Source organism: Solanum pennellii, chromosome 4 (assembly GCF_001406875.1).
Source record: "Solanum pennellii chromosome 4, SPENNV200".
NCBI classification, from domain to species: Eukaryota; Viridiplantae; Streptophyta; class Magnoliopsida; order Solanales; family Solanaceae; genus Solanum; species Solanum pennellii.
The window spans coordinates 6587545-6610452 of NC_028640.1; the positions used below are offsets into that span (position 1 = coordinate 6587545).

General features: G+C 36.1%; 1 protein-coding gene across 1 annotated transcript in view; it reads left to right on the forward strand.

Moving 5' to 3' along the window:
- Positions 1–405: 405 nt before the first annotated feature.
- Positions 406–22908, forward strand: part of LOC107017742 (ABC transporter A family member 1) — a 26871-nt gene continuing 4368 nt past the window's right edge. Inside the window, exons 1-31 of the mRNA XM_015217989.2 lie at positions 406–525; positions 2794–2873; positions 3286–3463; positions 4095–4177; positions 5650–5866; positions 6825–7039; positions 7154–7214; positions 7340–7426; positions 7858–8090; positions 8170–8284; positions 8367–8456; positions 8741–8961; positions 9055–9167; positions 9742–9848; positions 10104–10166; positions 11123–11209; positions 11678–11776; positions 11851–12035; positions 12267–12321; positions 12425–12496; positions 12720–13427; positions 13508–13686; positions 15411–15621; positions 16169–16252; positions 17026–17067; positions 17160–17256; positions 18806–18933; positions 19043–19147; positions 19931–20077; positions 20921–21184; positions 21974–22109. Coding sequence (XP_015073475.1) covers positions 406–525; positions 2794–2873; positions 3286–3463; positions 4095–4177; positions 5650–5866; positions 6825–7039; positions 7154–7214; positions 7340–7426; positions 7858–8090; positions 8170–8284; positions 8367–8456; positions 8741–8961; positions 9055–9167; positions 9742–9848; positions 10104–10166; positions 11123–11209; positions 11678–11776; positions 11851–12035; positions 12267–12321; positions 12425–12496; positions 12720–13427; positions 13508–13686; positions 15411–15621; positions 16169–16252; positions 17026–17067; positions 17160–17256; positions 18806–18933; positions 19043–19147; positions 19931–20077; positions 20921–21184; positions 21974–22109 — 4582 coding nt within the window. The remainder of the gene's footprint in view (positions 526–2793; positions 2874–3285; positions 3464–4094; positions 4178–5649; positions 5867–6824; positions 7040–7153; positions 7215–7339; positions 7427–7857; positions 8091–8169; positions 8285–8366; positions 8457–8740; positions 8962–9054; positions 9168–9741; positions 9849–10103; positions 10167–11122; positions 11210–11677; positions 11777–11850; positions 12036–12266; positions 12322–12424; positions 12497–12719; positions 13428–13507; positions 13687–15410; positions 15622–16168; positions 16253–17025; positions 17068–17159; positions 17257–18805; positions 18934–19042; positions 19148–19930; positions 20078–20920; positions 21185–21973; positions 22110–22908) is intronic.

Sequence of the window (22908 nt, forward strand, 5' to 3'; positions counted from 1 at the left end):
ATAATTAAGATTTAGTGAGACTTTCTTGATATTATGATTGAATTATTTTTTATTATGTCTATTAAAAAAAAAACTAACTGTTCTAGTTCATAAATATTTGATGAGGACCAAAACTATTTCATAAATACATAAAAAGGGACTATTTTGAACTTATCATCAAACATTAGGGACCATTTTTGTCATTTTTCTTGTTGTTAGTTTTGAGAATTGATTTCATTTTGACACAATAGAGAAAACTCATTTCCAAAGTGATTCTTCTTCCTTTGCCACCTTCTCCACACTACCCCCACCTTCTTTTCTGTTTTTTTCTGTCCACTGACTGAAGAATAAGGAGCTAATTTGAAGTTGGATTTTGCTCATTTTTCTGTTTAAATCCTTGAAATTGAAAAGGGGTTTAACAGAATCATGGAAAAGAAGAAGGAGAAAGAAAAAGAAGATATGAGGAATTCAAGAAGACAGCTCAAAGCTATGCTTAGGAAGAATTGGCTTCTCAAAATTAGACACCCTTTTGTTACCTGTGCTGAGGTTAGCTCATGCAATTTCATACTTCAAAGAGTTTAAAAATAGGGAAAAAAGAATAAAGATTCAATTTTTTCTTTTGATTAAGGAAAAAAGAATCAATTTTTTGTGTGGGGATGGCTTGAATTTTGATAATTTTTTTTTATCATGGAGCATTTGTTGTCTAAAGTTTATATTGTTATCTAAGATTCTGTATTTGGTGTTCATGTCTGATGGAGTGAGGAGATTATAGTTGCTCTGTTTGGTGATCATCCTATTAGGAGTTGTTATAATCCTGGAAAATTGTAATGTCCCCCTGGTAAAAAAGATTCTATTTTTCTTTTGATGAAGGAAAAAAGAATCTTTTTTTCTATTGTTGGGTTTGCTTGAATTTTGGTTTTTTTTTTTTATCATGGATAATTTATTGTCTAAATTTCATATTTTTATTCAAGATTCTATTTTTTTGTGATCATGCCTTGTTGTTAATTACTTATTATTTACTTTCTGTGATGGAGTGAGGATGTTTTAATTTCTTCATTTGTGATCATCCTCTTAGGAGTTGTTGCAATTCTGAGAAAAAAAGATTCAGTTTTTCTTTGATGAAAGGAAAAATTATCAGTTTTTCTATTGTGGGGTTTGCTTGAATTATGGTATAATTTTATCATGGACCATTTGTTGTAGAAAGTTCATATTTTTATCCAAGATTCTGTTTTTGGTGATCATGTCTTCTTGTTAATTACTTATTTTCTTTCTATGATGGAGCAAGGTGGTTATAATTGCTTTATTTGGTGATCATCCTCATAGGAGTTGTTATAATCCTGGAAAATGATAATGTTCACTGAAAAAAAAAGTGATTTCTTTTTTGAAGAAAAAAAGAGTGAGTCTTTTTTTCAGGTTTTGCTTGAGTTTTTTGGTATATTTTTGTCATGGATCGTTTGTTGCCTAAATTTCATATCTTTATCCAAGATTATATTTTTGGTGTTGATTCTTTCTTGTTAATTACTCATTTTCCTTCTATGATGGAGTGAGGAGATTATAGTCTGCTTAATTTGGTGATCATCCTCTTAGGAGTTGTTGTAATCCTGGAAAATGGTAATGTCTCCAAAAAAACAAAAACATTGGTCCAAGTAGTCGACTTCTCAGTTTTTCTTTTTGCAGGTGTGTATGGGGTGAGGGGGTGGGAGGGGTGTCTGGATGGGAGGGGATGCCGGAGTAAAGGGAAGACTGTTCTGTTAAGGATCAAATACACCACTAGGAAAAAGATGTAAGGGGGAAGCTTTAACAGGGAGCTAGCACTGAATCCTTAATGCCAGATTACTATTTGACTTTTGACAAACTGAGTTGAGCTCCAATGGTTCCAATGTTCTTCATCCACTGCTATCTCTTGTAGATAAAAATATTTGGAAGCATTGCAAAAGAATAAGTTGCATGCGCGACCAGAGTTCAAATGCCAAAAGGACTAGACTAGCTAGGGTATTCGTCTCACCTGGTTAAGCTTTGGTGGACAGAGTTTTAAATGCTACTTGTTACACCCCTTCCCCTCCTCCCCAAAAATAAAATGAATTTTACATGTTGTCCATCTACCATATGTTATTGGGCAACCGGCTTAAATACTGAATTACAAGTAGCAGTTGCGTAGGATTTTACTTACGGTCGTGCTACTATGAAGACAGTCAATGTTATCCATTAAAGATGTAGAACCAATAAGAAAAACTAAACCATGACAGGGGATCAATGAAATTTAGTGTAAATGGTTCCTGTGATCAGTAGTGGACCATTATAAAACGTTGCATGTGAACTACTAATTTGATTCAAACTCTTATAAACCACAGTAGGCAAAAGGGGGGAAAAAGGAAACTTCAGAGTTTATGTTTTTGGCTTCTGCATTACATTGGGGATGCACATCTAAACAATTTAGGGACCCTGGTATTGCTGTAGAATCTGTTTCTTCCCTTCTTGTGATTATCCCTTCTTTAGTTACTGATTGTTTTACTCTTTTAGCAACTTCTACTGCTTAACCATTTAGGTAATCTGTAATTGTTTTCTTTTAATGTTTAAATAAATTAAATTGCAAGAATGTGTGGTGAATTTGATTACAATGACGCCTTAGTTTCAAACAAGTTGGGGTCAGCTATAACTTGTTTGGGACTGAGGCATAGTAGTTGTTTTTGTAATCAAATTCTCTTAATATTTTAGATTTCGTATTCTGTCCTCAGTGGGTTCTTGAGATGTCAGCTTTTTATTGAGAGAAGAGGGACTAATGATTTTTTTGTAAAATAAATCTTTTAACTACAGATTTTACTCCCAACTCTCGTTATGCTGCTGTTGATTGCTGTGAGGAGTAAATCTGATATCCGCATCCATCCAGCTCAGCCGTATGTTTTCCTAAACTTGCTTTTACCTACTCATAATAGATTTATGTTCATTAGCATTCTCTCTGTTTGCATAGTACTTGTGTCTTTTGGAAAGGCTGAAAATGGAGTAGGACTAAGTATATTCAGGAAAGCATGAAGCTCTTTTTTCCTGCGCTATTAGTTAAGTGAAGCAACATAATTTATTTTCTATTGTTACATTTTCCAAGTGCCTGTATAAACATTTTGAGAGATCGGAGAGTGGCAGATATACACTAATAGTTGTTGATAATTTCTTCTGTTTCGTCCAAGCTGGTACGCTGACTATTAACGTTTGTTAACAATATCCTGCTTAACAAAGATTTACATTTTCAGTTGGTTCCCCGTACTTATGTCAAGATTCTTCTATCTGATTTGGTAAACATGAAATATGCAGGTATATTCGTCAAGGGAGAGGGATGTTTGTGGAAGTTGGAAAAAGTAACACTTCTCCCCCTTTTAACCAAGTTCTGGAGTTACTATTGGCCAAGGAGGAGTATTTGGCATTTGCACCTAATACAGCTGAGACAAGGATGCTGATCAACGTTTTGTCTCTAAAATTTCCCGTACTGAGGGTATATTCTGAGATTTACCTCTTACTGATATTTCTTCACTGTATTTTTCTCTAAATGTTGAAATCAGTTCTTCTTTTCTCTTATAGTGAAAATCTTCAAAGTATTAAGATGATGGTGCTGATCACTTGTCAATTGATGTGTCTGTAATGTGGGAAAAAGGGCATAATAACTTCCAAAAGATTTTGTTCATATATATATATATATATATATATATATATATATATATTGTGTTCTGGTGTAGAAGTGTTTGTCCACTGGTTCTCGGGGATTTCTCAGTTATAAAAAAAGGGTGTTCCAGTGTAAGTCAATGGTTCCAATGGCTTGCCTTCAAAAGAATTTGATTTATAATATACTTTACCATTATTTTGAAATCTTACTCAGGTCAATTTCATTGTTTTATATTGTCTGGTGGGAACGAGGTTAACTTCATTCGCTATTGTAAAGGGCACCGTTGCTATGATGAATGCACTTTGACAGATATCTGCTAGACTGGGATAAAGAACTGATACTGATCATCATTTTGTAAAAACAAGCATGTTATGATGAACTCAACTAGTCTCGCTGTCTCTTAGTTTGGTAGATGTCTTCTAGATTTTGTTTCAGATGATGCTTAGTATTTATTCTTTTGCAGCTAGTTACCAAAGTTTATGAAGATGAAGAAGAACTTGAAACATATCTACGTTCAGATCTTTATGCTGCGTATGACCAGAATAAGTGAGTTGTCTTTTCAACTTTATTTTGGTATATCTATATATGAGGATATGGCTTAGAAGTTGGTTGTAATGATTGTTTTTAATTAGGTAGATAATTTTATTACTGTTCGAAAAGCTCCCCTATACAAGCTGGACACCAAAAGAGGTTAGGAAACCTTCATCAAAGTATTTTTCTTTACAAAAAAACCAGTCTTAGATCTTGTGGATTCTACGAAAAGAAATTAGACGCAAGGCTACATGATTGTTTTTAATAAGTTAGATGATTTTGTTACTGTTTTTAAAAGCTCCCTTATACAAGCTGGAGACAAATAAGTTAGGAAACCTTCATCAATGTATTTTTTTTAAACAAAAACCCGAATCTTAGATCTTTCCCCAAATAGAAATTAGACGTGAGGCTATTCCTTAGATGTACAAAGTCATTTTTTATAACTGTGGTGCCTGAGCCAGCTTGCTCGCACCTCTACTAAATCTACCGTGTACCTGCTATCGCCCACCTGCACATGTACAGGATAACTCTGTCCACCAATACCGGATAACTCTTGTCCACCTAGGTTTGGACATATAGGGAGAGATCACCTAGTTATTTTGCCTCCGCTAGGATTTGAAGCTGAGACCGCATGCCTCTCAACCAACTTCAATGACAAGTAGGCCACACCCTTGGATGCAAAGTCATATTCAATTCCTTGTAATGCTCTCCAATTTCTCCTTCCATACTACCCACACAAGGGATAACGGGGCAACCTCCCATGGCCGTGGTCTTCTCATTCCTGCTTTTAAATGCCCAACTGTGCAAGGGGGCTCTTACTGTACCTGGTATCACCCATTGTTTCCTGGACCACTCTCCTGGACCCGACGCCACCTTACGATTTGGATGTTATGATACAATAGCTGAGGTTGGATGTCTTAAGAAGTCATATAGATGATACAGTTTATAGTATGCCATTGTTGCATGAAATGTTCTCTGGATTTTCCATTGTGTTTGAACATAAAAAGGTTTATTCTTTGAACTTTGAAGTTAACATACCTGCTTGACTTTCTTCAAATTACGTTATTGGTAGTTTATAATTTGAGGTACATATCAGAAGGATTCTTAAGAATGTTATATTGTCTCTTCATTTAATACATGTGTATCTGTACTTTATGCTTACATACCTATCAAAAAAATAAACTAAAGAGACAAGTACTTCATGTTTACATTACTACCACATAGATCCCGCTTGTGTGTAGCCAGAAGCATGAAAGCACAATTAGGAAACATTTTCTCCTATGTTTTCATTTTACTATCTTGCTGAATGTTGATTTTCATTTTGTTGCTGTATTTGTGAAATTTAAGTTCTTGATACACTGTCTGATGGAAAATATTTGCTTTGGGAGGTTTCATGTGCATTTCCTTATGGTATATCCATTTTATACTTTCATATTAGACTGAAGGATAAAGGCCAAGTTATCTTTCCTTTTCTTGCTTTTTTGTAGGAACCATACAAACCCCAAAATCAAAGGAGCAGTAGTATTTCATGAGCAAGGTCCTCAGTTATTTGATTATAGCATACGCCTAAACCATACATGGGCTTTCTCAGGATTTCCTGATATTAGAACCATAATGGACACAAATGGTCCATTTCTGAATGATTTGGCATTAGGCGTCAACACCATACCAATTTTGCAATATGGTCTCAGTGGGTTCTTAACAGTAAGAGTTTGTTAACCTCTCTGTTACCTTTCGGATCCAATGGTTATGTTAGTCGTTCTAATTTATTTATGTTCACATTTTATTGTTAGTTCCATGGAATATTTTGCTTAAACTTTTTAAGTGAAGCACCCAATCCATGTCTAGAGGGTGTTGTATTGAAGACATAATAAATTAGTAAATATCTCAAAAATAAATTAGTAAATATCTGACGAGCTGGCAGAAAAGATTAATTGAACAAGATATATGTTGCCTGCATTAAGATCTAAAACATGTCGTATTTATCCTCTTTGGCTGCTTAATCTTTTGGATGAAGTAAAGAAACAGAGTTAAATATGACCGTAGGCTTATATCTTCTACTTTGCATATCCCGGTACAATTATATGTCATAAAAGTTGCTAAAGGTCTCAAAATCAATTGGCAGGTTGTAACTTAGGGTTTCATTTCCACCCCAATACCCACATTTAGTACAGGTTTCTTGAGATTCTCAATATCTCTCTTTCTGTATTTCCTTATGGTCCGTCCTTACATAGTTATCATAGTTCGAATCGTGCGACTGCACAAGTATGAAATTGATTAAGATTACTAGGTTAGAGGAGCTATATGAGTTGGTTAAGTTAGTTGGATGAGTTGTCTCATTTTTAGTGCAAGCTACTTATATGGTACTCTAGCTTACTGATTTTGAAGTGAGTGTCATATGCATGGACTGTAAGATAGTATGAAGGCGTTGATATGGAGGATGTTTTTTATCTGTGGTATGAGGGCCAAGTATTCAGGGGGTAACTTTGCATCATGCATTAGGACAAGATCAAAAGGAGAAAAAACTTTGATGACAGGGGTACCTTCTTTGTGAAGTAGGAATTTGGTGTCTGCAAAATGTGATATACCTGTTCACTGAATTGATAGGCTGATGTGAGATTGACAATGTGTATAAATATTTTTCCTTTTTTTCTTTTCACAGCTCCAACAAGTCATAGACTCATTCATAATATATGCTGCTCAAGCAACTATGACGAACTTACAAAGGTTGCCTAGCCACTCTCTTGATTCAGATGCCCAGCTCAAGATACCATGGACTCAGTATAGTCCTTCAGACATAAGACTTGCTCCATTTCCAACTCGTGAATATACTGATGACGAATTCCAGTCCATTGTCAAGAAAGTCATGGGAGTGCTGTATGTGAATTCTATAATTCTCTTCTTCTTGAGTTCATATTGACTTTCTCCACTTATGTATGTTTTCCTGTGCTTTTATTATTCTATCTCATGCTTTGATATATTGGTTTGTAGGTACTTGCTGGGGTTTCTTTATCCGATTTCTCGTCTAATAAGTTATTCTGTCTTAGAAAAGGTATAGTATATCTGAAAAAGAATTGCTTTGTTTTTCCTCCCGAAAACATGCTCTTCACTGTCTAACTTGATGGCAGTTGTGGAAGAATTTTTATAGCAGTTATTTTTGGCATCTTTGATCTGTAGGAGCTCAAGATAAAAGAGGGCCTATATATGATGGGTTTGAAGGACGAAATATTCCATCTCTCTTGGTTTATAACATATGCTATTCAGGTAAAAAGGCAACATTTGTCTCCCTAAAGACTAATTCCCCAACATAAGAAAAACATAATTGCGGGTGTTCACACACGACACCCAAACCAGAAGAGGTGGAAAAGTAAGAAAGAAAGGGAGAAGCTTTTTCATTTTGTATGACTTTATAGAGAAGCTTTCTTCTGTTGTATGACACTATGAGTATAGTAATTACTTCTTGATCTTTTGCTAACAAATGAAAATAAACGAATTAGCTCCTTGGAGATAAATAAATTGAATCACCTACAATTTTTTCTCCTGTCTGATTTTAGCATCTGTTTTTTTTTTCCAAAACCCCTGTCATGAACCACATCATGTCTGAGTTATGCTGCTTATCATTATTGTTTGGTATATTGATCTTTCATGACATAAGTCATCTCTACTTCGTGTTTAATATTCTGTTTCTTTGGCAGTTTGCTCTTTCTTCTGTGCTACTTACAGTATGCACCATGAGTACCCTGTTTCAATACAGTGATAAGACCTTGGTGTTCGTGTACTTCTTTACCTTTGGCCTCAGTGGAATAATGCTCTCCTTTATGATTTCCACGTTCTTCACGAGAGCAAAAACCGCGGTAGCTGTCGGGACCCTTACTTTCCTTGGGGCATTCTTTCCCTATTATACTGTCAACGACGAAACAGTCTCTGTGTTAGTCTTCATTCCATGTGATTTTGTAGTTGTAGCGATATCTGCAGTGCATAAAACTTCTTGTTTATTTCTCATGTAGGATAGTGAAAGTGATTGCTTCTTTCCTTTCACCTACGGCTTTTGCATTAGGATCCATCAATTTTGCTGACTATGAGCGTGCTCATGTTGGACTCCGGTGGAGTAACATGTGGCGGGTATGTTCTTTCAGATTTCTATCTTCTTTTCTTATTCGTTTCCTGCACATCACTGCCTTGTTTATTTATATTAGTACTACAGGAATCTTCAGGAGTGTGCTTTTTGGTCTCTCTCCTGATGATGTTACTTGACAGTCTGTTGTACTTTGCAATTGGTCTGTATCTTGACAAGGTAACTCTTCTGGACTCAGTTAAATATTTTTTAAATCTTCTCGATTCTGCTTTGCTCTCCCTTTATTTCCCATAAGTTCCCCAACTTACTGTAGTTGCTGGTTTTTCCTCTTTCGCTTTGTTTTTTCTTAAAACATCTTTTTTAAAATTTAAAAAGACCATTACAGCTTGCTAATTTGAGGTTCCTGTTGGTTTTACATATTTTATTCTTTTGGAGTATTCTATAAAGCTGCTATTAATGGTATCATTTAGGATGAGTTTGAGAAGTTTTACTTATCCAATCAGGTCCTCCACAAGGAGAATGGATTTTGTTACCCATTGCATTCCTTGATTCAGAAGTGCTTTGGGAGGAAGAGAAAAACCAGAAATAATTCTGCATCCACCTCAGAAGTCATATTCACTGAGAACTATGATGAAATATGTAGTACTGATTTTATAAAAGATGTATCCAGACCAACTTTAGAATCAATGAGCTTGGAGATGAAGCAGCAAGAATCGGATGGCAGGTAAATTTGTGTCATCTGAATTTTTAAGATTTTAGGGCATGTAATGGAATATGTGTTTCTTTGTCTTACAGTGGTACTTCACAATATTTCCAGATGTATTCAGATCAGGAACCTACGAAAGGTGTATGCTACAAACAGGGGAAACTGTTGTGCTGTTAATTCCTTACAACTGACTTTATACGAGAATCAGATTCTGGCGCTTTTAGGTATCCATGATTGGTTGTCTCTGCCATTTTATGTGGCTTCACTGGATCATTAATCTCTATTTTTTACCAACAACAAGCTGGACAATAGTCCTCAAAGACAAATGAGGGTCGAGAACAAGTTTTGGAGGACCAATGATTAGTTTAACGTGTACAAATTTTGCTTTATCTTTAATTTCCTTATTATACGACACAGCAATGTCTATTAGAATGGTACAACTAGAATGAACTTCTAAATGTTCTCTTTTTTTCTCTTGGTTTGTAAGATAATTCAATGATGTCATTTTAGAAAACCATGTACTTTTGTATGATCTTATTTTTGCCTTACTTATATACAGGTGTGTTTTCTCCCTTCTTTAATGAAATTTATTACTTAAAAAAACAAAAAAGATCATGCAATAGCCTGTGAAATCTTCTGTCTGACTTTGTCAGAATGTGGGCATTTCATTTCACAATTCTTTCAAGGAAAAATACCTTTTACTAGTTCTCTTGAATTTCTTATTTGTTTTTCTTGCCTGCTTTATATCATTTATTTCTCTTGATAATGTTGATTAAAAATAACTTCTTTATTTTGAAGGACACAACGGGGCTGGTAAAAGCAGTACAATAGCCATGCTTGTTGGTCTCATTTCTCCTACTTCGGGAGATGCTCTGGTATTGGGGAAGAACATCTTAACTGACATGGTAAATCACACATTGAGATCCTCATATTTTGACAAGATTGAGAGCCTTGAAATGTTCATATGAGCCACTAGGAATATGTGTGCGCGTCTTTTTGTGCCTGTTCATTAAACCCAAATGAAGAACTTGTTTAGTGGATCATTTAACTCAATGAAATTTATCGTGGTGGTTGCTATTCTCTTATTGTTCATTTTGAGTCTCTTTTGTTCAGAACTTCAGATACTTTGGTTATCTAACTTAGTTTTGTTGCTTTAACAGGATGAAATACGGAAGAGTTTGGGAGTCTGTCCTCAGTATGATATTCTTTTCCCTGAATTAACAGTAAGCAAATTATTTGAATGCTGTGGGAGATGCTATTGATACTTCCCTCTTTGTGAGAATTTCAATTACCTTGTTATCCACATAAATGTCTAGTTGACTGTGTTAATTCTGAATTTAGAAGTATTCACTTCATTTTGTGCTTCATGTGCTTCTAATTCCCTACACTTATATTGAGGCGGTATCATCTAGAGGTGTTCCTTATCCTTCTATTGAAAATTTTAACTGTCAATCAATTAACTAAACTTTAACCCCAAGCTAGTTAAGGTCGCCGATATGAAATCCTCTATATCGATTCTGCTATATTCGAGATCATCTATACCAATGTTCTTACATAATTTCTTTAAAGGTAAATGGGGTTTAATAACTCTCACATTTATATGTACACTTACATACAAGTCTTTAGCTGTAACAAAAAAGACTGTATCAACAACTAAACCTTTATCTCAACTAGTTGGCAGTCTATCATTATGAAGTTTCTGAGGAATTAGGGACATCTATTTGGTTATCTTTGATTAATTTTTGTAACAAAGACATATCTACCTCAACAAATTTGCCCACTATTCCTGAAAAGTTTTATTTTATCTTCTGAATACTGCAAATAGATAACACTTCTAGATCACACCTGAAATATCAATTAAAAACCAGTATAGAACCAAAGATTTTTGAGCATATCTGGTGATCCTATTAGTTCTACTACTATTACAACAACAACAACAACATATCCAGTGTAATCCCATAAGTGGAGTAAATAAGTTCTTCTACATAATGATGATATTTCTATCAAACCTTCGCTGCATGATGATGTTTCGGGACATCGCCGAAACTCTTCTGTTGCATGGTCCATTCCTCTGATATGTTTCTATTTTTTTTAGAGGTTCATGTGCTCTATGCTTTTAGTTGCGAGTGTATACTGTCCCCTATTCATGACCATATCGTGGTTAAATGATTTTTCCCAGGTGAAGGAACATTTGGAAATATTCGCTGATTTAAAGGGTGTTTCTGAAGATTCTAAGGAAAAGGCTGTGACTGAAATGGTTGATGAGGTGAGTTTTACCCTGAGCATTATTGAGATAGCCGATAAATGGATTACGGTGCTATATCTTCTTGAATCTTGAATGTAGATTAAATTATCTTCCTGTACAAAATATCTGGTGTCACTTTTTTTCTAGCAAGATGAACTAGTGGTACTTTAAACTGATTGATAGAGCACCAGATACTTTTGGAAACTAAAAAGGCTGAAAAGGTCCTATGTTGTATCATAAGTAGTTAAAATCTGAAGTTTCTTTTGTTTAGTTTATGCAATACAAATGACTTTCCTGCATAGAGCCTTCACATAGGACAAGTAATTATTGATTGCATGAGCCCTGTTTCTTGATAATTATAACAAATATAGCTTCTCTCCTTTTCCTTGGTGGTCCTGCTTGTTAAATAGTTTCTTCCATGGCTTAATTGAGAACTCATCCTTAATAAGCTGATCGTGGACGGGATGTTTGTTCTTTATGTTTCATTAGGTTGGATTGGCAGACAAGCTTAATACTGTTGTTAAAGCTCTTTCTGGAGGTATGAAAAGGAAGTTGTCCCTTGGGATAGCTCTTATAGGGAACAGTAAGGTTAGTACAGGTTAAACAATTTTGTTCATTGATTGTGCCTTGAAACGTCCTGAAAATTTTAGTCCACTTCTTAGGTTATTATTCTGGATGAACCAACAAGTGGAATGGATCCATACTCTATGCGGTTAACTTGGCAGCTGATTAAAAGAAAAAAGAAGGGAAGAATTATATTACTTACAACACATTCCATGGATGAAGCTGATGTGCTAGGAGATCGGATTGCTATCATGGCCAATGGTTCTCTAAAGTGCTGTGGAAGGTATTTCTCTTGCAATTGAGAACTTCAGTTTCTTTTGAAAATTTTTTTGCTCCACTTAAAGTTATAGTTTTATAGAAGACATGGCGCTAGGCAAGGTGTACTCTGCTACCCTTACGAGGAGTGACCATCTTGAGACTAGTTGTCCCTCTCTGTAGCCATGAGTTAATGCTGCTTTTATAATTTAATGTCCTTTCTGAAATTTATCAACCCAAGTTTTCATTTTCTTGATAGTTCAATCTTCTTGAAACATCAGTATGGGGTTGGTTACACTCTTACTCTGGTTAAGGTATGCTCATCTTAGCTAGGTTAATGATTCATAAAGTTAGGGCCTTTATATCTCAAAATAATAATTTCTAAGATTCTTGGTTGTGTATTGCTATTTTCTGCAGACTGCACCAGGTGCCTCAGTGGCTGCTGATATCGTTTACCGCCATGTACCTTCTGCAACATGCGTGAGCGAAGTACTTCTCTTTCTTCAATATTTAATTTTTCCCTTCCTTTGCCCTTCTTTCTCATTCTATAATAGCTTCCGCATTGATGTGTTTTGACTATGGAGTTTGATTTAGGATGCCTACTTGCATATTTAGCTCAATCACATTAAAAAAAGGAGGAAAAGAAAAACTTTCTTTCAACAAGAAACTTTTGTTAATCATGCCAAACAGTAAAAACTTTCTACTATTTTAGGTTGCAGCAGAGGTTTCCTTCAAGCTTCCCCTAGCATCCTCATCCTCCTTTGAGAGCATGTTTCGGGAAATAGAGCGCTGCATGAGAAGATCCAACTCTGGATTTGAAACAACAGACTGTAGAGAGGTAGGCAATCTTGGCATTGAGAGTTATGGCATATCTGTCACAACTCTTGAGGAAGTGTTTCTGAGGGTTGCTGGTGGTGACTTCGATCAAGCGGAGCTCCTTGAAGAGAAAGCTGATCCAAATTTATGTGATTCCGTTGATTTAAAAGTGTGCCAAACTAATGCTCCGAAGACATTCTTCCCTTCCAAATTATGTGGAAACTATTTTGGAGTCATTTGGTTTATGGTGACTTTAATTTTTTCAGCTTGTAATCTAATATGGACTGCAGTTTCAAGTGTCATTAGGCTTGTAACAATGCAGTGCTGTTGCTGTTGTATACTGTCAAGGTCTACTTTCTGGAAACACTCGAAAGCCCTACTTATTAAGAGAGCGAAATCAGCACAAAGAGATCAGAAAACAATTGTATTCCAGCTGTTAATTCCTGCTTTCTTTTTATTTCTTGGTCTGCTGTTTCTTAAGCTTAAGCCACATCCTGATCAGCAGCCGGTCTTCTTCACGACCTCGTACTTTAATCCTTTATTGAGTGGTGGTGGTGGAGGTGGTCCAATTCCTTTTGACCTCACCTCTCCTATAGCAAAGGAGGTCTGTTTACTATTTACGGCCGCGTGTTTACTCTTTCTAATCATACTTGAAGGTTCTTCATCAATGCTTTGACTGTGCAGGTTGCCAACCATGTCCATGGAGGCTGGATCCAAAAGTATCAAGAGACAACATACAGGTTTCCTGATTCTACCAAGGCATTGAACGACGCCATAGAAGCAGCAGGATCAACTTTGGGCCCTGTCCTACTTTCAATGAGTGAATATCTGATGTCTAGCTTCAACGAATCTTATCAGTCAAGGTGAGTTACTCTGAAAGTCATCTTCAGCTTCAAACAATTGCTGTAATTTTTTTTTCTTCTTGCAACCCTTCCCTGAATAGCTTTGCTTTTGAGACGAGAGTCTATTGGAAACAATCTCTCTGCCCCACAAAGGTAGGGGCAAGTATGCGTACATCTTACCCTCTCCAGACTCCACTTGTAGGATTACGTTGGGTATGTTGTGTAGGGTTAGTATTTTACTAGTGCTCCAAAAGGAGAAGTATCTATAGCTCATCCCTGTTATTGTGTTTTCCAATGTTGTAGCCCTGTGTTATTCCCAGTGGATGTCTAGTCTAAGCTTGTGGAGGGGGGGGGGGTGTAACAGGGTCACACATTTATTGCAGCCATGGTCTATTGTCTCCTTACAAGTCTTTGGAAATCCTCACCATTTGCTCTATGTTCTGTGGTTGAGTTAAGCCAAATGTCTTTTTCCTAATGTGGTCTTACAGATCCATTCCCGTTCTCCTTTCTGTTGTTGTCTTTCCGGATGTTGGATTTCCCTTGTTATGTTATTTATGCTCCATATATCCAATCCTGAATGTGTGTGTTAGTGTGTCCCACATTGGTTGATGTAATGGGATTGTCTCACATTGTTTGAAGTGTGTGATCACCAAATATAGAAGCAGCTTAATCTGTTAGAGACAGTACATGATTATTAAATTAAAACATGAATTATTATGTTTTCACTCATGAGAAAAGGAAATATAATCATAGTTTTCCTTGGTGAATATTGTTAAGAACATGGGCTTTGGGCTTAGCTCAACTTCATAGTTAGCTCATGAGGTGAGGATTGTCCAAGATCATAGCAGGAGACACCGTTCCATTCCCTTGATCAATATGAGATACTTAACAACCTTTGTATGCTAAGTTTTGGACATTGGTGTGTGTATAAACTATAACATGGGGGCCCAAGATTGGGTAACAAGAATTTGGATGGGTTTGTCTCTAACACCATGTGAAATATTGCGAGTATCCAACTAAAACCTTACGACAATAGGTGGAGTGGTCGAGGTTTATATAAATGAGGGAATGGGGATAAAGTGTACTATCTAACAACCTTTCATACATGGAATTTACTTCTATGTGGGTTGAGACTTTTTTTTCTTTGCCTAACATGCATAAATATGCTTACAACACGTTAGGCATGTGACTTCTTTTTTGATGACAAGGGAACCCGCAACCACTACCCTTTGGGTGTGCACCAGGTAAATCACACTCCTATGCAATAGCTCCAAACCGCACTAGGCAACCATGTGCGAGGAGCTCGACCTAGATGGCCAACCCCTACTGTTGCAGGCAATTAAACATGTGACTTCTATCCCTAAAACATGTATATGTGCTTACAACAAGTATGCCTAACATGCGTAAATGTGCTAACTCATGGAATGTGATGCATTTATCAATAACACATAATGGTGGTTGGATTATTTTATTGTGAAGATGAATTACAATAACAAAAGTCGCTTTTACAAGATATTCTGTACTACCCTGGGCATCTTTTATGGTCAGAAACCTCCTATTGTCTTTATCCTATTTCAATTGCAAGTAAATGAAATCTCATCACATTCCGGTTGAATATGATGTTCATATTATACATCCTACTTTTTCCTGATTTGCCTGCAGTGGTTATTTATTTAGCTTGATAGGTCTGCCAAATGAGTTAGATTTTCCTTCTTTAAATCAGTTTCATGCATATTCTATTGCAGGTATGGAGCGATAGTCATGGATAATCAGAGTGGTGACGGGAGCCTTGGGTACACTGTTCTATACAACAGTACTTGCCAGCATTCTGCTCCTACATTTATCAATTTGATGAATTCAGCAATACTAAGGCTAGCTACACAAAATGAGAATATGACAATTCACACTCGTAACCACCCTTTGCCGCAGACGGCAAGCCAGCATCAGCAACATCATGTATGATTTGCTATCATTTTATCATTGAAGACATTGTAGCATCCTACGTGATCTGTTGGTTAATTGTTTCCGCTGCAATATTCTTTTACTGGCTATTTCTCAAAGAACAAGCAATGGTGAAGTCATGCTTGCTGGGCGATACATTATTCCTGTAAATAAAATTTAATATGATAATCTGTCAAAGTAAATCTTGGGTTAAGTGGTGTTGCAGGTTGTTTCACGGGTTTAAGTTACATGTGCTATATGTAACTAGTAAAACATCATCTATAACATGTCTTATCTAACAGTTCGTTTTGATTTCTGGAAGTTACGTGCCTATCTTTCACTATAAGTAGATTCTGTACTCGAATCTTGTGCAGATTTGAAGCTAGTCTTTTACCACCGACACATACTCCTTTTAACCATAAATAGTTTGGTGAAATAACAAGTTGTCAACTTACATTTCCCAATATTTGATTGACACTATTGCTTTATAATACATCAGTCAATGATGCAATCTGAATTTGCTTCTTATTTGGTTATCTTGTATCCTTCATTTGTGTTTTAGGATCTCGACGCCTTCTCTGCTGCAGTTGTAATCACTATAGCCTTTTCTTTTATTCCTGCCTCATTCGCGGTGGCGATTGTCAAGGTAAATTTACTCTTTCTCCTAGCAATTTGTATTGCATTTAAGAAATGATATTTATAGGTGTTCTTGATCCCACCGGGTGGATCTTACTTTGATTGATTGAAAATTAAAAGAGCTTACTATCAAATAATTGTAAGTGGTGTTGCTGGAAAGTCTGGGTCTGAATATACCTTCCTCTTTGAATAGAGAGGGATTCGGAGGAAGAGAATCTTTTATGAAGTAATTAGAGGTGCTGCCTTATTAAAACAAAAATGTTCAAAAGGTGCTCCTTGTATAGGAGTTATTAGGCTAGGAAATAATCAGTCTCTTATTAAGAAAGTAAGTTTTTCTATGTTTAAATAGAGAGCATCTTAAGGTATCCCGTAGAATATTTTATATTAGTTTCTGTATTCAAGTACAATGATAGGGTACCCTTTGCGTAACGGGTTTGAGTGGAAACAGCCACTCACAAAAATGCAGGGTAAGGCTGCATTTGTGGTCTGGACCTTTCTCGGACCCCACAAATAATGGGAGCTTAGGCCTTAGTGCATGGGATGCCCCTTTTAACGCACAATGATTCTAGACATGTGTGATCTGAACTCATTTTCTTTATATTCTAACGTTTCTCACTAAGAAATAAGCCATAACAATGGTGCTCATCCATAATTGGCGTGTTCATTTGTTCTGGATGTTATTTCATCCTTGAAGGAGTGATTTCTGCAATTTTTTTAAGTTGTCAAGTATAACCACTCTGTTGGCTGGAAACTAATCGTATTCATTTTTGTTTTTTTCTGTAGGAACGTGAAGTGAAAGCTAAGCATCAACAGCTAATCAGTGGGGTATAGTAGCTCTCTCATTGACATGTCTTGGTCTATCCCTCATTTTAAGAATTGCTTTCTTAATGATGCTTTCATGCTTTCAAATTCTGTAGGTGTCCATACTCTCATATTGGGCTTCCACATATATATGGGATTTCATCAGCTTCTTATTTCCTTCATCATTCGCGTTAGTTCTCTTTTGGATATTTGGTATGCTGCAGTCTGACCCATCTGTCTATACATAAATGAGTTCACATAAATGATTGATTGTCAAGAGTTCTTCATTTAGGTTTTAAATAAAAAGTTTAGAAGAATTTTGCTAAAGCCTCACTTCTCTTAAATTGTTACTATGCTCTTCATAGATTGTACTATTTCTGTTGTAGATTGCAACTTTTTATGAGATTCTTGTGGAGAAGTTTCAGATTTCTCCTACTATGCATTGTGAAAACATTTCAAAGAGCCATTTCATTAATGAGATATCATTTTTAGATTAAAGACCTCAGGTGAAAATTTGAAATACCTGACAGGTCTAGTTAACAGGTTTATCCCGGGTTTTGATCAAGTAATAAATGATAGTAGTAAATCATATTTGATGAAAGAAAAAATAGAAAAGTTGGAATCCATAGTTGTGATGCATTGTTGTGGATCTCAATTTCTTTCTAACTTTGTGATTCTGGATACAGATGTCTTCAGTTAGTTAACATCTTCTATCATATCCTTTGTTGGTTTAAAGAGTAAGGATTTTGTTACTTTTCGATTCACTCTCCTCTACCATTTGTCCTAAAAAATTGTTTTACAAGTCTGTCTTATAATTCCTTCAGCAGCATCTTGTCATTTCACTGTACTATTCCCAAGTTACTTGATCTCTCACATAAGATTGAGATAAAACCCATAGTTACTCCGTCGTATCTAAACTGTGTTACTTTGGCTGGTTGAATATGTGATGGCAGAAAAGAAAGTTAAGAGTCCCACATTGGTTGAGGGTATGGTCTATTGTCTCCTTGTAGAGCTATTTTTGGGGGTTGTGTTAGATCGCAAGTTATGAAGCCATGTTCAATCATGGGCTTGCGGGTCGGCGTTAGAGTCATAGTCTTTGGATATCCTCACCTCATGAGCTAGTTTTGGGGTTGAGCTAGATCCGAGGTCCATTTTCTAGCATATGTTATACGGATCACTGGTTATCAGGAGAGGTAGAGGTAGGTTGAAGAAGTCTCGGGGAGAAGTTATTAGAAGGACATTGCACATCTACAGCTTACCGAGGAGATGATTCTAGATAGAAGGATATGGAGGTCGAGGATTAGGGTAGAAGGTTGGTAGGTAGTCGAATCAGTACCTGTTGTTCCCTTTGCTTCAATAATCATATCATTTATTGTTGCTACTTGGTTCTCTTTTTAGTTGTTTTTAGCATGACTTCTTCGCTATTATATTTGCTTCACATACTTGATTTTTGATATGTTTACTCGAGCCGAGTGTCTGTCGGAACAACCTTTCTACCTTCACAAGGTAGGGATAAGGCTGCGTACACACCACCCTCCCCAGACCCCACATGTGGGATTACACTGGGTAACCTCCTAGTCGAGGAAGGTCATCACTTATATGGGACATTCTTTAGTATATCTCATTAGTTCTATCCACTTTGTGACGTTTTTTCTCTGTTCAATACCACATTAAGTTGTATTATTTTTGTTTCTTCATAATTACCTTCTTTCTTAAATCCGATTTTCACTATCCAAAATCTTAAAAGGAACTGTTTCTGTAGGTCTTGATCAATTTATTGGAAAGGATTCTCTCATTCCAACAATTCTGTTGTTTCTTGAATATGGACTAGCAATTGCTTCATCAACATACTGCCTCACATTCTTCTTTTCCGAGCACAGCATGGCTCAGGTATATGTTATGCAGGATATCTGAAGATTTGAGCTGTTGAATATTTTTTTATCATGATACCAATCGGAATTCTTTTTTTTGCTGATTTTGATATTGTTTTTACATGCAGAATGTCATTCTTCTCATTCAAGTTTTCACTGGCCTCATTCTTATGGTTCTATCGTTTATAATGGGATATATAAATTCTACAACACACTTAAATTCTGTGCTCAAGGTTGGAAGACCTAAAATATTTCTTTTTCTGAATTATACTATATTTTGTTATGTGAAATGATTTTAGCTTTAGAATTTAAGGACATCCTTTAGAGTGTTTTTTTAAAAAGAATTATCTAATAATTGTCATTTTCCATGCATTAAGCTACCCTTTTGATTTAAAAAAGGACAGCCTGGTGCATGAAGCATCCTGATATTATGCAGGGTTTAGGGAGGCCGGCACCCCAAGGGGGATGTAGGCAGCCTACCTGGACACAAGCATCAGTAGCTGATTCCACGACTAGAATCCATATCCTATTGGTCACCTAGAAACAACTTTACCATTGTTCGAAAGCTCCCTTTAAACTTTCTGATGCCAAAGTTTGAAATATTGTAATCATTTTTTATCTATGAGCTTTACATTATTAGTCACATGGAAGCTTTCCCTAGATAGCAGTAAGATCAGGGAATGACTACTCTAGTTACAACTTAACATTAAGCGAGTATTTTACAAGTCCTAAATCGATTATCTGGAAGGAGAAGAAAAACTAGATAAACAAAAAGATGGAAAATTTAAACCCAGTACTAATCAATGTACAGAAATGTACTCTTGAAAAGACCTCCTTTTTACACCACTCTAAAGTATGCTATCACCAATGGAAATAACAAATGAAATACTTTAGTTGGATTGCCAAGTAAGATATCGTTTTGTTTCAGAGACTCATTATCTAATTACATTTAAGTAATGTCTCGTCTTGTATTCAGTAGCATATGTGATCCTACTAACGAGGGACAATCTTTTCAGAATTTCTTTAGACTGTCACCAGGATTTTGCTTCGCTGATGGATTAGCTTCATTGGCGCTTTTAAGACAAGGGATGAAGAATGGATCTAGAGATAACATACTTGACTGGAATGTGACTGGTGCTTCCTTATCATACTTGGCTGCTGAGGTAGTCATCTGGTCTGCTGACTAATAACTTTATTGCAGCTTGATCATTTTTTTTCTTTGGAAGAAGTATATCTTATTTCAGCTTGATCATCTCGTAGCTACTTCTTAAGAAAAAAGTTCATGTGTGCTATATCTTCTGGTTTTGTTGAGTTATACCTCTGTTCTCTCCTCGTGTGATGGAAAGAGACAATTCATTTGTTGAAAACAAGTGACATTCATCTCCACCAGATTGTATCATTTATGCTTAAATATGCTAAGATTAGGTGCATTTTCTACCTCTTCCGACATAAATAGTTACCTTGCTTTTTGCAAGTTCGAACCCAGCTGACAAAAGCCTAATATTTTGGAGACGGGAAGAGGGACAGACCCATTATTCACCGAGTTTGGAACCATGTTCTACTGGTCCTTGGGGATTTAGTTATCATCACATAAAAAAAGAAAAAAAAGGGCTACTCTGTACAGCCAATCATTTCCACCATCTTCATGGACTACTTTATCACTACTACTCTGAGCTTGTACATGCTGACAATGGAATAATTCATTGGCTGACCTCAAATTTTGCACAAGCAGTTTTGCCGGTTGAGATCTTCATTTGGTAGTCATATTTCTTCTTGGTCTTTTGTAGTCTTTGATCAGTTGATGCAAGTTTTGTGATTTATACATTCACATATATTATGTATTGTAAGGAACAATAGTTTTTCTCTTAGCATTACTAACCCCCGTCATGTCTTCGTTGTTCATGATTTTCTTCCTTGCTTTCTGTATGCCACCTCATTTATAGCCTTTGCTAAGATCTCTTAGGTTTTAAGAGAACTTTATGATTTTGGATAATCCATCAATGCAGGCCATTGTGTATTTCCTTATAACTCTGGGGCTTGAATTCCTGCCTCAACAAAAAAGAAATCTTTCCAGAATTCATGAGTGGTGGAAAAGCTTGGGAAAATCTAGGCGCGCTAATTCCTTTGGGTTTTCGGAACCTCTTCTGAGATCATCCTCTGGGAATGTTGCTTCTGAACCCGACGAGGACATAGATGTTAAAGCTGAGAGAGACAGGGTTTTGTCTGGCTCAACTGATAATGCAGTTATCCACCTCCGTAATCTTCGGAAGGTATGAATTTTCTCTTTCCAGTTCCATCTCAAAAAGAAAATCTCTTTCCTGTAGATGAAAATATTTGTGTCCTTTTGTCAAAACATTAAAAATATTTGAGTGTTAATTCTGTTCAATTACACCCAAGGTTGTGGCCTAGTGGTCAATGAAGTGGGTTGAGAACCATGAGGTCTCTAGTTCAAATCACCGAAGAGACGAAAGAAGAACACTAGGTGATTTCTTCACATCTGTTCTAGCTTGAACATCCTTAGTGGACAGTGTAGTGAGAGGTGGGCAGGTATCCCGTGGAATTAGCTGAGGTTTGAAAGCGGGCCTTAACACCAGGGTTATCAAAAAATATAAAGGGAAACTTGCATAAATATACTATATTAAAAAAATATTTACCATTTATAGCAATAAAATTTGTTTTCACTTGATCACTTTTAATACATTTATAATAAAGTTCTAATACATATTACGGGCAACAATTTATTATTAACATATAATTGATGAATAATACATTTATTACTCATTTTAATACACTTGTAACACAATGTGTCGTTTTCTTACCAAACAAGCATAATATATTTTAAAAAAAAGTTATAATACATATATATTGCATACATATTCAGTGTAAATGCATATTGCAGATTTAACATAGTATTGCTATGTATTGTTACAAAATGGTAATAAATAAATAGTATCGCTAAAATCAGTAATTATTTATTAAAATGTATTCATCCAAGTAATTTTTCCAAAAAATAAAAAAAGAGTGTTAATTATGTTCAATTATGTATGCATCTTTTTCAGGTCTATCCCGGAGGGAAGTCCCAAGTTCCAAAAACTGCTGTCCATTCACTGACTTTCTCTGTCCAAGAAGGAGAGTGTTTTGGGTTCTTAGGAACTAACGGAGCAGGAAAGACAACAACACTGTCAATGCTATCTGGTACAATCTGTTCTGCAGCATTTTATTATATATGTTAAATAATTTTATTAACAAAAGGGGAAAACACCTGTATACAAGCCGTATACCGAAAGAAGAGAACCTACATTAACGTATGGTTCTCAACAAAAGAGACCCAATCATCTATACAAACAGGGACCTTATAAGTACACCAAAACGAAACTAGAGACGAAGAACTACTCTATAACTTAACAAAATCTTGCTCCATGCCTTCAAAAGCCCTACTATTTCTTTCTTTCCAAGTGACTCACATGATTGCTATAGGGGAAAACACTCCATACCCTTGAGCTTCTCTTCCCTCTCCTATGAGTCTTGCAAAGCCTCCTTCACTGTGCCCGGCATCACCCATTGCATCTTAAACAAATTGAGGATCACCCACCATAACCGATTAGCCACCTTGCGGTGCAATCGGAGATGATCTATATTTTCACCTGCACTCTTACACATAAAGCACCAGCTAACGTAGGTGATCCGCCTCTTTCCCAGATTTTCCGGTGTTAAAATCGCACAGCTGCCAACCATACGAAGAAACAGACCTTAGGGATCCAAATATAGTCATGGGGAAAAGTACCTTCCTCTCTCACTAGTAACCTCTTATAGAAAGAGCTAACGGTAAATAATCCATTTCCACTCTCTCGCCAGCTCCATACATCCGTTAAATTGTTAGGAGTAGCTAGCCCATACAAAAATTCAATCAGATTATGTGATTCTTCAATCTTCCAATCATGCAGGTTCCTTCTGAATCTTAAGTCCCGATGAATAACCCCCCCCCCCCCCCCCC